The 14,710-nt window shown below is 34.0% G+C and overlaps 1 protein-coding gene across 1 annotated transcript in view; it reads right to left on the reverse strand.

The window, feature by feature from the left end:
• LOC106467585 (locomotion-related protein Hikaru genki-like) overlaps nt 1-14,710 on the reverse strand; it is a gene marked incomplete at its 5' end in the record, with an annotated part of 46,217 nt that overhangs the window by 18,188 nt on the left and 13,319 nt on the right. The window contains 4 exons of the mRNA XM_022395795.1: nt 2,195-2,371; nt 5,294-5,442; nt 7,751-7,910; nt 10,996-11,253. Of these exons, the coding sequence (XP_022251503.1) occupies nt 2,195-2,371; nt 5,294-5,442; nt 7,751-7,910; nt 10,996-11,253 (744 nt within the window). The remainder of the gene's footprint in view (nt 1-2,194; nt 2,372-5,293; nt 5,443-7,750; nt 7,911-10,995; nt 11,254-14,710) is intronic.

A 14,710-nucleotide genomic window follows, 5' to 3' on the forward strand; every position in this document is an offset into this window, starting at 1 on the left:
GGCCATGCCGGGCCAGTTGTGTTCGATAAAAATATATCTTTCAGCGCTATTTTTTGTTGTTAATGATAATAATGAGCTAAAGTCACTTCGTACTTGGTATTCTCAACCAGTACGGCATATAAAACGACACATGGACTAAACGATCCATTCAGATGACAATGTTCGCGACACATGAACTAAATGATCAGATCAGACTAAAATGTTCGCGACACATGGACTAAACCATCATATCAAACTTACAATGTTCGCGACACATGAACTAAATGATCAGATCAGACTAAAATGTTCGCGATACATGGACTTAACGAACAGATCAGACTAAAATGTTCGCGACACATGGACTAAACCATCATATCAAACTTACAATGTTCGCTACACGTGGACTAACTGATCAGATCAGACTAAAATGTTCGCGACACATGGACTAAACCATCATATCAAACTTACAATGTTCGCTACACATGAACTAAATGATCAGATCAGACTAAAATGTTCGCGATACATGGACTTAATGATCAGATCATACTCCAATGTACATGCATAGTCGTCCCTAATCAAGGAACTGCTCGCCAGAAGGAGGACAACCAGTAAGCAACACTCTCCACCAATACAGCTGCTCTTGAGAAAATAGTGAGATTAACGGTTACTTTTATCACACGCCCACAACTAAAAGTGCGGAGCGAGCTCAGCTGCATAATTCGGCTTGGAATCTTGAACCGTCTAACTTACAATCCGGTGTTCTAAACAGCCTGACTCTGGCTGTGAAATAATCTGGGCTTAATGTGTCATATCTCAATAAACCATTTCTATGTGCATCTACATAACATAAGTTAATTCTTTAATCGTGTTGAAATTTGCGTATAACAAATAAGAATGTGTGTAAAGTAAAACTATTATTACCTTTAAATTATCACAACATTAATGTGCAGACTACTTCTTCAACATATCATAAGCGTTACTCTGTTACTATAAATATCTTATTGTCATATTTTATACACTCAGAGATAGGATCATTTCTCGCAATTTTAAAAAGCTGAAAATACGAATGTGATTTTTATTTATAAGTTAATATTTAAAAAATAATAATTCTACGCACAAAACGCTGTAGCATACATAAGGCAAAATGTGATATAACTAGGGAATTATAATTCTTTCTTAGGTTATTATGGCTCCATATTAATCTTAAAATGTTATTTTTCTTCGTCTTTGCACTTCTTAAGTTTTCTCAACATCTAACCTAGAAACGACTAAAGCGATTAGTTTGCTTTTTCACACTTAAAATCATGTTTGATCAACTTCAAGATGAAAAACTGTTAAAGATTTGATGGCCTAGTAGATTTCGCGGGATCAAAACCCATTGCCGAACATGCTTGCCCATCCAGCCGGTGGGGCTTTATTATGTGGCAATCAATCCAACTATTCGTTGTTAAAGAGTATCTCAAGAGTTGGAGGTGGATGGTGTTGACACACTCCCTCTAGTATACAACTTCAAAATTAGGGATAGCTAGCGCGGATAGCTCTCCAGTAGATTTGTGCAAAAATTCAACAACAAAGAAATTGATAATGATTGCCACCATCGCTCAAGAAAGGGATCAGCAAACAAATTGATAATGATTGTCACCATCGCTCAAGAAAGGGATCAGCAAACAAATCGACAATGATTGTCACCATCACTCAAGAAAGGGATCAGCAAACAAATCGACAATGATTGCCACAATCGCTCAAGAAAGGGATCAGATTGTTAGAATAATTTTGGTCAACAGAAAATGATAATTAGATATTATTGTGTTTTACGTGACTCCAATGTACCTCATCTTTTATCGTTCAACGTGTCAAGTAGCCATCTTGAATCTTACGATGGTCATCATAAGTTTTCTTTTGTGTAAATTTTGTTACAACGTGATCGATTTTCATGTGGACTCCATAGCAGTCAAATGAAAATTCTAAAGAAAACAAAAATGTCAAGTATCAAAAGTATATGATTTTCACGTAATGTCGCATGATCTATATACGTTTAGATTAAAGAAAAACATTTTATATATTCCGAGTTGACAATATACATAATAATAATAATAATCAATGTTATATGTTAGTTTTAAAACGCGGTTTTTATTTCATTACGCACTGCTGACAATAAGTGATATTCGGAGGTAACAAAACCTTTATGATTAAAATTAAAATTTTTTTTGCTTACTTTTACAACTAGGCGGACCATCTGACCATCTGCCTGAAGCTGTGCACGTGATGTCCTTCGAACCAACCAACTTGAAGCCTTCCATGCATGCAAAGTGGGCTTTGCTATGCAGTTTGTTTCCTTCAACGGCCATCACACGGTTGTGATCTACTGATTGAATCGGCGGACACTCCACATCTAAACAATTTTAATATTGGTTCATAGAAGGTTTTGACTTTATTATTAGATAATTCCCCTATGTTGGAATATACGATTGGTTCACCAGCAAACTATTAGATCACAAACTATTAGATCATTTATATAAGATTTTGTTTTATAATTTTACTTTATATTTGCCTTAGTTCTTCTCTGGTTTTTCAGGACATGAAACACAAAAGAAAAATTTATGGATTTCAATGACTGAAAGTCTTCGGAATCGTTTTTAAATCATCTTATATATCATACATTAAAAGTTATATGCGCCTCTGTAAAAACAATATTACTCTCTTATCTAACTTATTTTCTACAGTAGCAATAAATCTAAAGTTTAAATAACTTTGAATTAAAATTAGGTGCATTATTCTAATATTGGTACAGTAATTGTCTACTCCATTGTTTTGCTTATCTCCTGACTCTTTAAGATGTAAGATAATCTGTATTTACAAACTAAATGAACAGGTTGTACATATGATTATTGAAAATAAAAATAAGTGGTTAGTTTAATAATATTAAAATATTTTTAACCTTTTCCAGTATTTAGTATTTTCAATATGAAAGGCATCTTATGCGATACAAGAGCTAAACTTTCATTTCAAAGATCCCAGGATTTATATACAATCGCCCCTAATTTAGAGCTGCTGAACAGAGGGAAGAAAAGCAGTCAACAGCACCTGCTGACACAGCTTCTCTTGGTTGAATAGCGGTATCAGAATGTTCAATTGGAACGGTACCTTATGCGCAAGTTGACTAAACTTCTGGAATTTAAACATAGCCGGCCTTAATTTTGAGCTATTGGCAAGTAGAAAATCAGACAGCCAGCAGTAACCGCTACCGCAAACGCATTGCTTGGCTCTTTGAACCGAATTACTAGATTGATTTTCACTTTTATAATGTATCCGCACTTGAAAGTCCTGAACGTGTTCACCGGCATCAGGTGAACACGTTCAGGACTTTCAAGTGCGGATACATTATGATGCCGGTGAACACGTTCAAGACTTTCAAGTGTGGATACATTATGATGCCGGTGAACACGTTCAAGACTTTCAAGTGTGGATACATTATGATGCCGGTGAACACGTTCAGGACTTTCAAGTGTGGATACATTAGGCATCACGTCTCAGATTTTGAATACGCATAGATTTACAGCGCGGCGTGCTAATAATTTGGCCACGCCTGATCCATCATTTTCAGTAAGTACATTGACTCTGAAAATTCTGTTAGCTTCTACGTAGGTTATAGGCTGAAACGATAGGTAATAATTATTCTTTTAGCAGCTAACAATTTTGAAAAGTATAATGTATGTAATATAACTCTACCTTTAGACCAGTGTTGTTTAAACAGTGGGTCGCGAGCAGGTTTCCAGGGGTTCACGAGTTGTCTGCGCGGAGTCAACTTATTTTTTTCCTTTTGAGTCCTCGAGTAGTCTGTTATGAATTAGGACGAAGTGTGCCAAGAAACATCAAGAATTTTCCATTCTTGTAGAGATAATGGGTGGTCGCGACGACCAAAATCCGGACGCGGGGGTCGTCTTGCAAATCCGGCTGAGAAACACTGCTTTGGACATTATATTTCAGTACGTTTTAAACATTAATCTTTGCAGCAATAATTACAAAAGCTTTAAATACAGAATTCTCTTATAGAGCTATCATCATTAGGAATTCTTAGAAATGTATTTTAGAGATTATCAGATTTATTCATAAACAGTGAGTAGAGATTACGAAGAGAGGCTCACTGCACAAGGAACGTTTATCCATTATTATGTGAAGCAAATGTATTTAGAAAAAAAAAAACGTGTTCCGTTCAAGAAAGAAAATATATTTTAAAATTTATGACAATTTAGTTTTTCATTTACAAAAATCACAGCGATTCAGGCATTTTACAATTATATTTGTCTTGGATAGAAATTACTGAACTATTATTCAATCCTCATTTCGAAAATATTACTTAATTAATTCAGACACATTCAATAAATATAATTACCTGCAAAATGGATTATTGGAGTTGGTGAGGCCTAACAGTTAGCTAAATAGCTCAGACTGTGAATCAGAGAATTAATTTTTTACGACCCCTTACGACAAACTGTTGATGTGCTATAAGAGTAACGGCCAAATCTCACTATTCTGTCAAACAAGAGTTCCCAAGAGTTGGCGATGGGTACTCTTGGCCTGTTAACTAGTCAACCGGTTCAAAATCAGTGACAGCTATGCGCAGATAGTTGTTTGCGTAGCCTTGCATATTAATTCTGAAAGAAAGAACTAAGCAAGATAATAACTGAACCGAATTACCAGAGATGAATAATACCCACTTATTTTTCAAACAAGTCAGGTTCTAATCTAAACTGGCCGAACAAGGCATAGTGCTAAGATTACCTGGCTGCAGATCGAAGAGTCACAGGTTCGAATCGTGATGCCGCTAAACTCGATTCGCATGTTCAGCTATGGGCGAGCTGCAAAAATAAGTCACTTACATTATTTAATTCAGAGAGCCGGACAAAGCCTATGTGGCGGAGGGTACCGATGAATGGATTTTCTTTTCTCTGGTGAGCTGTTCAAAATTAGATATTGCTATACTACTTGAACTATAGAGGGCTCTGACCTAGCCGTTTATCGTATGTGTCGCATAAGGTGTCGTTCGGATTGCAAATACCAAACAATAAGTCTGATATAAACAATAATAACACGTAACCTCGTATTTTTGCAAATTCTTAGCAGTTCTTATTAGTTCGGAATATTTTACAAGCCATTTTTCAGTAACTGAATCGGCTTAATTATTTATTATAAAATTATTGTCCGTCCGTAACTAAACAAGAATTTATTCTCCAAACAAATTTCTTTTAACCATCAATCTAGATATCAGATCTACTTGTTTGAGTGTTTGTTTGATATTTTACATTTAGTTTACCTTTTACAGTAATGCGAATTCCATTAATTTCTCCTCGGGGCGTAATGCAGCTGTATTCACCGGTGTCTTCTTCTTTAGCATAATAGATAGAAAGTCGATACTTCCAGCTTCTGTCTTCAGCTGATACGGACCATCCGCAAGGATACTGCCTGGAATTTTTCAGTAACATAATCAGGTGTTTTGATGTAACTTCTAAAAAGTGTAAGGTGTGTTATGTGTTTCAAATAGCTCTTATCGCTGTGATGTTTCTTGGTCTCTTCCAACAAACAATGAGGAACTGGAAGACGATTTTCGCCAAATCTTACAGAATCCCAAAGAAGCAACGTACAAATGGTTTCCATTGAAACTGGAGCGGGTTCCAAGAATGGTGGTGTACGAATGTACTATGATCTAATAGTTCTATCTGATGATGTGGCATTTCTTTTGAGAATCGTCTTAATAGGTCTAATTTAATGCAGTCATGTAATACTTTTTATCATTAAAATACCATAGTCTGTCTGTTGAGACTAATTGTTTCTTTGTATTTCTATTATCAAATCAACAGGTTTACTTAATGACACCAGATCCCGTTGTTTTTCCTCCTAGCTTCGTTTATGAAGTCTGATTTAACACGACTGTGTACTTCTTTTTTCTTATCCTTGAAATATCAGTTCCGTCTGAAAAGTGTAGACGTCGGTTTTTTTTTCCCACTCACTAAATTAAAAGGTATATTTTCGATGAGAACTGATGTTATTGTATTTTATCTATCATCGAACTAACGAGTCTGATTTATTAAACCTAATGATGTGGTCCTTTTTTCTTTCACCAACCACGTAAATTATTTTAATTAATATTGTTATATATATTTCCCTTTATCAACCGAAATGGGCTAAGAAGACCAGAGTTTAAAGCCTGTTAACTTAATTCATCTTCGACCTACCTTGTCTAATGAGATCTGATATTGATTCCTAACTGGCTATTGTATGGGTAACCTTGCTTATTAAGAGCTAACGACCTTTACGTGATAAGCCTGTGTTTGTCTATATCTTACCTGGTTCAATTAGAAGGAAAGGCTTTTAGGAGATTAAAATTACTGCTAGTCAAACTGAAGCTATCAGCTCATTCAATCAAATATAGTAAATGGCAAAATATATTTGAATTAACTTTTAAAATTTTAGAACTTAATATCTGCACGGAAAGAATTAGTTACTAAAGACAAATGTGGATTTTTGAACATAGTAAACACGTGCTCTGATGATGCACTTGCATAAGCATGTAAAATTAATACAGAATTTATAACACACATAAAACTGAGCTTCATATGTTAAAAATTTCAAGAAATTAATCCATAAAAATGAATGGCTGTTTCTAATAGATTTTGCCTAAACATATTCTTTGTTTAGTACTCAGTTAAAACACATAATTTTCGAAGAAGGAAAACAGGAAACACATTTGTAAAATCATTACACTTGGTAACATATCCAAACCTAATTATTAAAAGATATATAATATACATGGGAGGTTTTTGGAACTTTTCCAGTTAGACAGGTCTAATGAGAATAAAATTTAATAATTTTGAAATTGAAAATTATTGTTTCTAGTACAGAGTTTGAGTACATTATATTACAATGATCTCGGAGCCTCGCTGAGTAACGTCATGTTTCATCTTAACAATAACTCAAAATACAATACACCCCTCCTCCATATTTTCCATAATACATCTAATGTACAACGATGACGGTTTTTAAGGGAAGGTCCGTTTCAACAGTCCGATTGCACAGAAATCCATGTAATATAATAAAACTCGTCTCCTTCTCCAACTGCTTGATGTATGCGATGATTGAACTGATATGTCGTGAAAGGAGCTTGATTATGTTGCACACTGTTGCCAAGGCTACGTGGACGGCTTTTATCACTAACTTTTCTGTTCGTGGTTTCTCATTTGTTACAAGACTTCCTACTTTGCTGTCCTCGATTGCGTTGAGAGTTGTTCGAAGTTCCTTTCTGGTTGGTCCTAATACCCTAAGTTGATCCATATTCCTTTGTTTCCCAATGCCATATAATACAAAGCATATTTCCGTCTTGGAAGTTTCGAACTCCAATTTATGATCTAAGTGTATGAATATTTTGTACAAGAAGGGACTGTTACATATCTTTCCCAAAAGCGATCAATTTTCGGTGGCACAACATTGTCAAAATATAGTTTTAATACATAATGTTCAATTACGACTTTATATTGGTTGCATTTGTCATGGAGCTTGATGATTTACATTTTCAAAATCGTTTTGATATAATTTCTTCACCTTCTGATCTTAATATCAAGGAAGCTTTTTGCTTACCATATACAATGTAAAGAAGAGTTTTGCTGAACATCATTAATAAGAAAAAAACCATCCATATCCCAAATAATATATTATAAAACAATGATCAATTTGTATCCACCCCAAAACACTGCTAAAGTCTTAATAAAAGACCGACCTTTGGGTGGATGACCATGTCCATTCAGGATTACCATGTTCTCGTTGAAACAGACAGTTGAGATGGACGATGCTACCTGGAAGAACGACCACTTCCCCTGTCTCAGTTATGTCAGCGTCTCCAGTCACTACATTGTATATTATTGTGGGTGGAGCTTGTTCTAAACACCAAAGGAAGTTATATTATCAATAGGACAATATGTATTTAATGAGACAATAAATACACGATCTTACAATTTATTATTTAATTTATCCGAAACCTAGTTATATGATTATGCAAGATGTTTAATTGTATCTGTTATTATTATTGTTTAGATATTTCAGTCCTCTGCGCAATTATCAATAGGACAATATGTATTTAATGAGACAATAAATACACGATCTTACAATTTATTATTTAATTTATCAGAAACCTTGTTATATGATTATGCAAGATGTTTAATTGTATCTGTTATTATTATTGTTTAGATATTTTAGTCCTCTGCGCAATTATTTTTAATGTAGCTATAAATCATTTTGTTTGTTTTGAACAAAATCATACATTACGAGTGTTGGTGTTTGTAAAACAAAATCCCGCTGATATTTAGTATCAATATTACCATCATATCCTGTATAGAAAATGAATTTCCATTGATATTTTATTAAACCATTAGTGATCCATATTAGTTCAAAACTTTTTTGAAAATCTCAACTCAAAATCCAATAAATAAATGCAAGTTTAGGACTTCACTTTATTGTTGACAAACCGCAATTTTAATTTTAATTTCTGTAAACCATGTGAACTTCCTGTAAAATTAAGAAAGAAATTCGGGTGATAATATTCAGTAAAAATAATTAGATATCCTTATATAAAATGCAGTGATCTGAAACTTTCGATGTAAAATCGAATCAACTGGATTTTTGGACTGACTATAAATCTTGCTTTTGGTTGACCACATCGACCAAGTGTGCTCATTCACAAAACTGTGTTAACTGTCTTACACACGGTAAGAAATTGAAAATAATTATGGCACCTTTGGTATTCAATATCACGTGACATTATCAATATGACACCTATTATACTGTGGGCTCGAATAATTTGAACATACCCCAACCCATGTTTTTAAGGCAATCTATTGTATGAACGTCATCGTTAAGACTCAACAAATCACGTTCGTACTATGTACGTACGTATATAAATAGACATAAACCAGTTAAAACTCTTATGCTGACTCCAAGAGACAGGTGCACTTCGAAAGGCTTAAACTCTGTGTTTTATTTACTGTTGAGTCTACATTCTAATGCAGAAATATCATCCCTGTTGTCTTATCAGAACGGATCGTCAGTTAAAAGTCACGTGTGTATATATATGAATATATAGGCTCTTCAAGGAAGGTGTTTTGCATAACTTCTACATTTCTCATTTTTATTTCGTGAAGATTGATCATTTAGATTGAATGTGTGCATTTTAAGCGTTTATTTATTTCCTGCACAAACTCTGTGGGACCACACGCAAGTGTTTCTATAAATGTCAGTATAATACATGTTTTAGTACATCTATATACTCAAGTTGCTAAATCATAGCAAGCCGTATATAAAGACAGTACGAAAGGCTTATCTGACAGAACGTTAATCCTATCACAACAGTTAAAGTTCTTGGATTGTAATGAAAAGTTTTAAATTGTGTACGATAAACTTACTTGTGGGGAAATTTTAACTGAGATTGTATTTATTATTTTATTTCATGGTTTCCTTGGTTTATCTATCAACCAACTTGAAACAGCTGTTACGGTAAATGTAATTGCAGGAAATACAATTTTATCCTCAGTAGGTTGCCTTTTTGTTACTGTCGCAACATTTGTTTATGATAAATAATAAATTATATTTTGTTCTTGTTGTTAAACCTCTCTATTGTTTTAACACACAATAAAACAATTTTCACGTACCACAGTATTAGTGACTGTTACGGTAAATGTAACTGCAGGAAATTAACTTAGAGCAACGTACCACAGTATTAGTGAACCATTTTCACTGTTACGGTAAATGTAACTGCAGGAAATTTTCTTTTCCTTTTAGTTTAAAAATAGGAACACTTCTTGTTCTTTAAGCATCCCCCCTTCAGTGGCTCAGCAGTAAGTCCGGGGGCGTATAACGCTAAAAATCGGGTTTCGATACACGCGGTTGGGAAAACGCAAATAACCTGTTGTGTAGCTTTACTCTCCACAACAAATAAATAAGGGATCTTTCTCCAAAATGATCAAAACTGTTTGCACACAAACACACGTATCTGCTGCACGTGCAGTATAAGTAATGTGGAGACTTTCTTGAGCTAGTCACACGATGTGATGTTTCTGAACTCTCCCACAGAAGGTGTGGCTAGAGAATTCCTTCGGCGTGTACTATTGTGTTCTTTAGTAACATCGGCTGGGTAGATAGTTAGGCATATCTAGAGACTGTCTTCTCCCCTATGGGAGAGTATAACCCATTGTAATTTGTATAAACTGATTGATCCTCTCAGTCTTGAGCAGGAGTTATTAAAACATTTTCTGAAATAGAGCTATCATTAGCAAGAAGGCAGTGCTGTGATTTCGTTCTGTTGACACATCCTGGCTGTGCTAACATGAATATCTATCTGATTGTTCTTTCATACACACACAAAGTTTTTTGCATTATTCTAACATGGAGCCCGGTCTCTCTTTTTTTTTTTTTCAACTCAATCAGATCATAAATTCAGACTAACTCTGCAATAGTTATTCCAACGAACCACATGGTAAATGATTACTTTTTATGTGAAAGTAATATATGTATGTGCCTTAGAATACCGTAATATTACTACAGAGGTAAAAAATGTAAGGAACAATTCTATATTTTTTGCTAAAAAGTTGTATTGAATTAACTGTAGCTCCATATCCATGTACATTTGGAAACCCCTGAAACACATATCATGTTTAAGCCAAACCTGGTAAGTACATAATATGCACATTTAACAAAAAAATAAAAAAATTCTACATCCTAGCTATTCGAATGTTTTTATCTTTTCAACATACCTAAATGTACTGTGGAAAATATATTATAATTTTTAATTTTCTTGTGTTAGTTGGATAAAAGTATCAGATTTAAAACATAAACATCAAAACAAGTAAAAAACTGTAAACAGTGTTATATGGCCAAAAAGTATTGGATACACAAAACTCAAGGGGAAGCATAATAATTTTTCTTTTACAAACTATATGCAATTACTTAAAATTAAGTGGAATCACATCACACCTGAGAAATTTCGCTGTAAAGTTGTGGCTACACAGCTGGGAAACGCAGAACTCCACTGGCCATTCGAGCATGTCAAATTCCTCTGACCAACGAATTTAAACATGCCTACTTCAGAACATCTAATTTCCAATTTACTGCCGTGAGGAAGAGTCATCTCTCGATCAATGGTCAATATTTTCCCTTCATAACTGACCACTACTTCAGCGTCTGTTACTCGCAAAGAACACTGATGCAAGATAGGTTGAAAACGGTCTCCGCCTGGTGAAAAAGAAACAAACTATAATTTACTAAAGATAACTTACTTTCTGGGTGTGTTCCAACTCCTTTATTTTGTCGTTGTTGTTGAAAATATTCGTTTACTATGTGTCATTCAGAGTTAAGTATACATTGAAAGTGTGACATTTAAGCATTGACATTGAAACTAATTTGTTTAATAAATAATTTCGCATGTTAGATTTCCATACATCATCAATTCCTAACTGTTTCCTCGTACTTTTTAATTTTAACCCTAACACTTTTTAGCAAGTAATTGACACAAAAACTTCCGCTCGTTTGTATCTATTATATGATATTTATAGCACGACACCCATTATTTTATCAGTCGCACATAGTATCCTATTTATAGCATAACACCCATTATTTTATCAGTCGCACATAGTATCCTATTTATAGCATAACACTCGTTGTTCTATCAGTCGCACATAGTATCATATTTATAGCACAACACCCGTTGCTCTATCAGTCGCACATAGTATCCTATTTATAGCACAACACCCGTTGCTCTATCAGTCGCACGTAGTGTGATATTTATAGCACAGCATCCGTTGTTCTATTCATACATAGTGTGATATTTATAGCATAACACCCATTGTTTTCTCAGTTATACATAATTGATTTAGCGAGAATGTTGAACACACGATTCACGCATTCAAGTTAAGACTAATCCGCCCTCAGTGGCACAGCGATATGTCTGCGGACTTACAACGCTAGAATCCGGGTTTCGATACCCGTGGTGGGCAGAGCACATATAGCCCACCGTGTAGCTTTGTGCATTATTACAAACAAACAATAAGACTAATCCACAAAAACGTTTCCTTTATATTTTTTTATAGCATTGGCCTAGTGCGGCATTGTTCAGCTATCTTTAATGTTCACGCCTGTTTCTTTTCAAGTTTGATAACGCTTAGCATCTGTGTATGTACGAAAGATAAATCTTATCATAAACACAATTTTTGAATGACGATTGAAGAAATATAAGATTAAATACACATATATGTCATGTTCAATCTCAGGACTCTGTCATCGACCGGAGAATTACCTTTTCGCGATTTCAGCAAGTCAAAATTATCAAAGATCGAAATAAAATGTTATTTCAGTGATTGTGCGAATTATTTTGCTTAAACTGCGAAACGCAAAATACCAACTAAGCAAAGAACGAAACAGAAAAAAATGAGACAATTGCTTAACTAGATGTGGTAGGATGATCTATTCCATCAAGGGGTATTTCATAGGGTGGCTTTTATCCAGCCTTATTCACTCTGAGTCACGTTCACAGCAAAAATATATTTGTTTAACTAATGAATCAACAGTCTTGGATCAATTTTTATTCTTAAAATTATTTTATTTTGAGTTTTTTCTTGAAATGTTTTTTTCAGCATAAGTTCAGCCCCTTAAAGTGGCAGGGCTACATCTGAAAACCCCTTGCTTTTCACATGGTCATTTAAGGGTGTTTAAAAGTAGGATCAACAAAATCTCTTTATTTTGGATGAACTTCTATTGAGGTCTACCAATAATCACTCAGAGTATCAACAAACACTAAGGCTGTAGAGAGGGATCAGTAAAGGTAATAAAGTAAAATAATTGTAGCGCCACTTCTGCAATGTGGAATAAAGTAGGTGTGAAATATATTATGCATATAGATAAATATTCGTGATTTAATTTATTATTTAAAGCTCTACATTCAATCCCTATATATATAATATAAGCTACAAGGGAGAAGGAAGGGGTAGCAGAACTATAAATTATTTACAAACAACTTGAGTAGAATTATTTCTAACGTGAAATATTAAATTAATGAGAGGTCGCTAGCATATAAAATCTTATTATAAAGACTAGCGTTAACTTTATGATACTCTCAGTATCTCTGGGTCGGAAAGACTAGGCCTGGCTCAGTTTACCCAGTTATACTTAAAAGTCATGCCCTTAGAAAAGGTTGTTTGTTTGTTTTTTGAATTTCGCGCAAAGCTACACGAGGGCTATCTGCGCTAGCCGTCCCTAATTTAGCAGTGTAATACTAGATGGAAGGCAGCTAGTCATCACCACTCACCGCCAACTCTTGTGCTACTCTTTTACCAACGAATAATGGGATTGACCGTCACATTATAACGCCCCCTACGGCTGAAAGGGCGAGCATGTTTGATGGGACGGAGATTCGAACCCGCGACCCTCAGATTGCGAGTCGAGTGCCCTAACCACCTGGCCATGCCGGGCCTTAGAAAAGGTACCAGAACAATATAGGTGAATTTATAGTTTATAATTAATAATAAAAACATTAACTGAAATATTATTTAAAGTATTACTGCTTATACTATATTGAATAGTTATTAATATCTTGCAGTGATGAAGTGTCAGTATTATTACTTGAAATGTACAGTAAGGTTGTATATTTCGTAATTTAATAAATAATCAAAATAAAACTACCGAATCTTTAAGTAAGTATAATTGTATTGGATGATTGTTTTATATTGATGTCTACAATAAGAAAACAAAAAGTAGAAAACGAGGGAAAGGTAAAAAATATGTAAAATGGATTAATTTCAAAGCATTTTGTAAAAAGTTCGATTCTATTTATACCAACATTAATAATATTGTTAAAGTTATAATTAAAAATATTTTTGAATTAAATTTGATAAAAATAAAATATTTATCAGCATTGCATATACGTTTGAATTTTAAAATATACATATTAAAGATTTGTTTTGGATTTAATTAAAATTAGATTAAATTGCGATATATTTCCTAATGATAAAAACGCTACAAAAGATAACCTAGAAAAATCATATATTATTATAGATTTTAAACATAAAGTGTATGATGATTTTTTTTTCTGCCAGTGGCACAGCGGCATGTCTGCGGACTTGCAACGCTAGAAACCGGGTTTCGATACTCGTGGCCGGCAGAGCACAGATAGCCTATTGTGTAGCTTTGTGCATAACTACAAACAAACAATCATACATAAAAGTATTCAAGAAAAAGTATTTCATATAAAAGTATTACAACCATCTGTTAGCTTTAGATACAATAAACCGATAAGACCTTTTATTTTTAACTATAAACAATCCACTGAAAATCTTAATCCAGAGATATTGATAATATACCTTGTAACTCTAACAATAATACGTTTACTGATTATTTTCATAAGCATATTATTACTGGTGATTTGAATGTGATCAAAGATATTGATATTATAAACATTCTAAAGAAAGAAACTAAATTTAGAATCTTAAATAAAACTACAAAGAATGAAATGATACAAATTATAGAAAAAAATATTGATGAATATATTAGTTTTTGTTTGTTTTGAATTTCGCGCAAAGCTACACGAGGGCTATCTGCGCTAGCCGTTCATAATTTAGCAGTGTAAGACTAGATGGAAGGCAGCTAGTCATCACCACCCACCGCCAACTCTTGGGCTACTCTTTTACCAACTGTACGG

Source organism: Limulus polyphemus, unplaced genomic scaffold (genome assembly GCF_000517525.1).
Source record: "Limulus polyphemus unplaced genomic scaffold, Limulus_polyphemus-2.1.2 Scaffold2671, whole genome shotgun sequence".
Classification (NCBI taxonomy): Eukaryota; Metazoa; Arthropoda; class Merostomata; order Xiphosura; family Limulidae; genus Limulus; species Limulus polyphemus.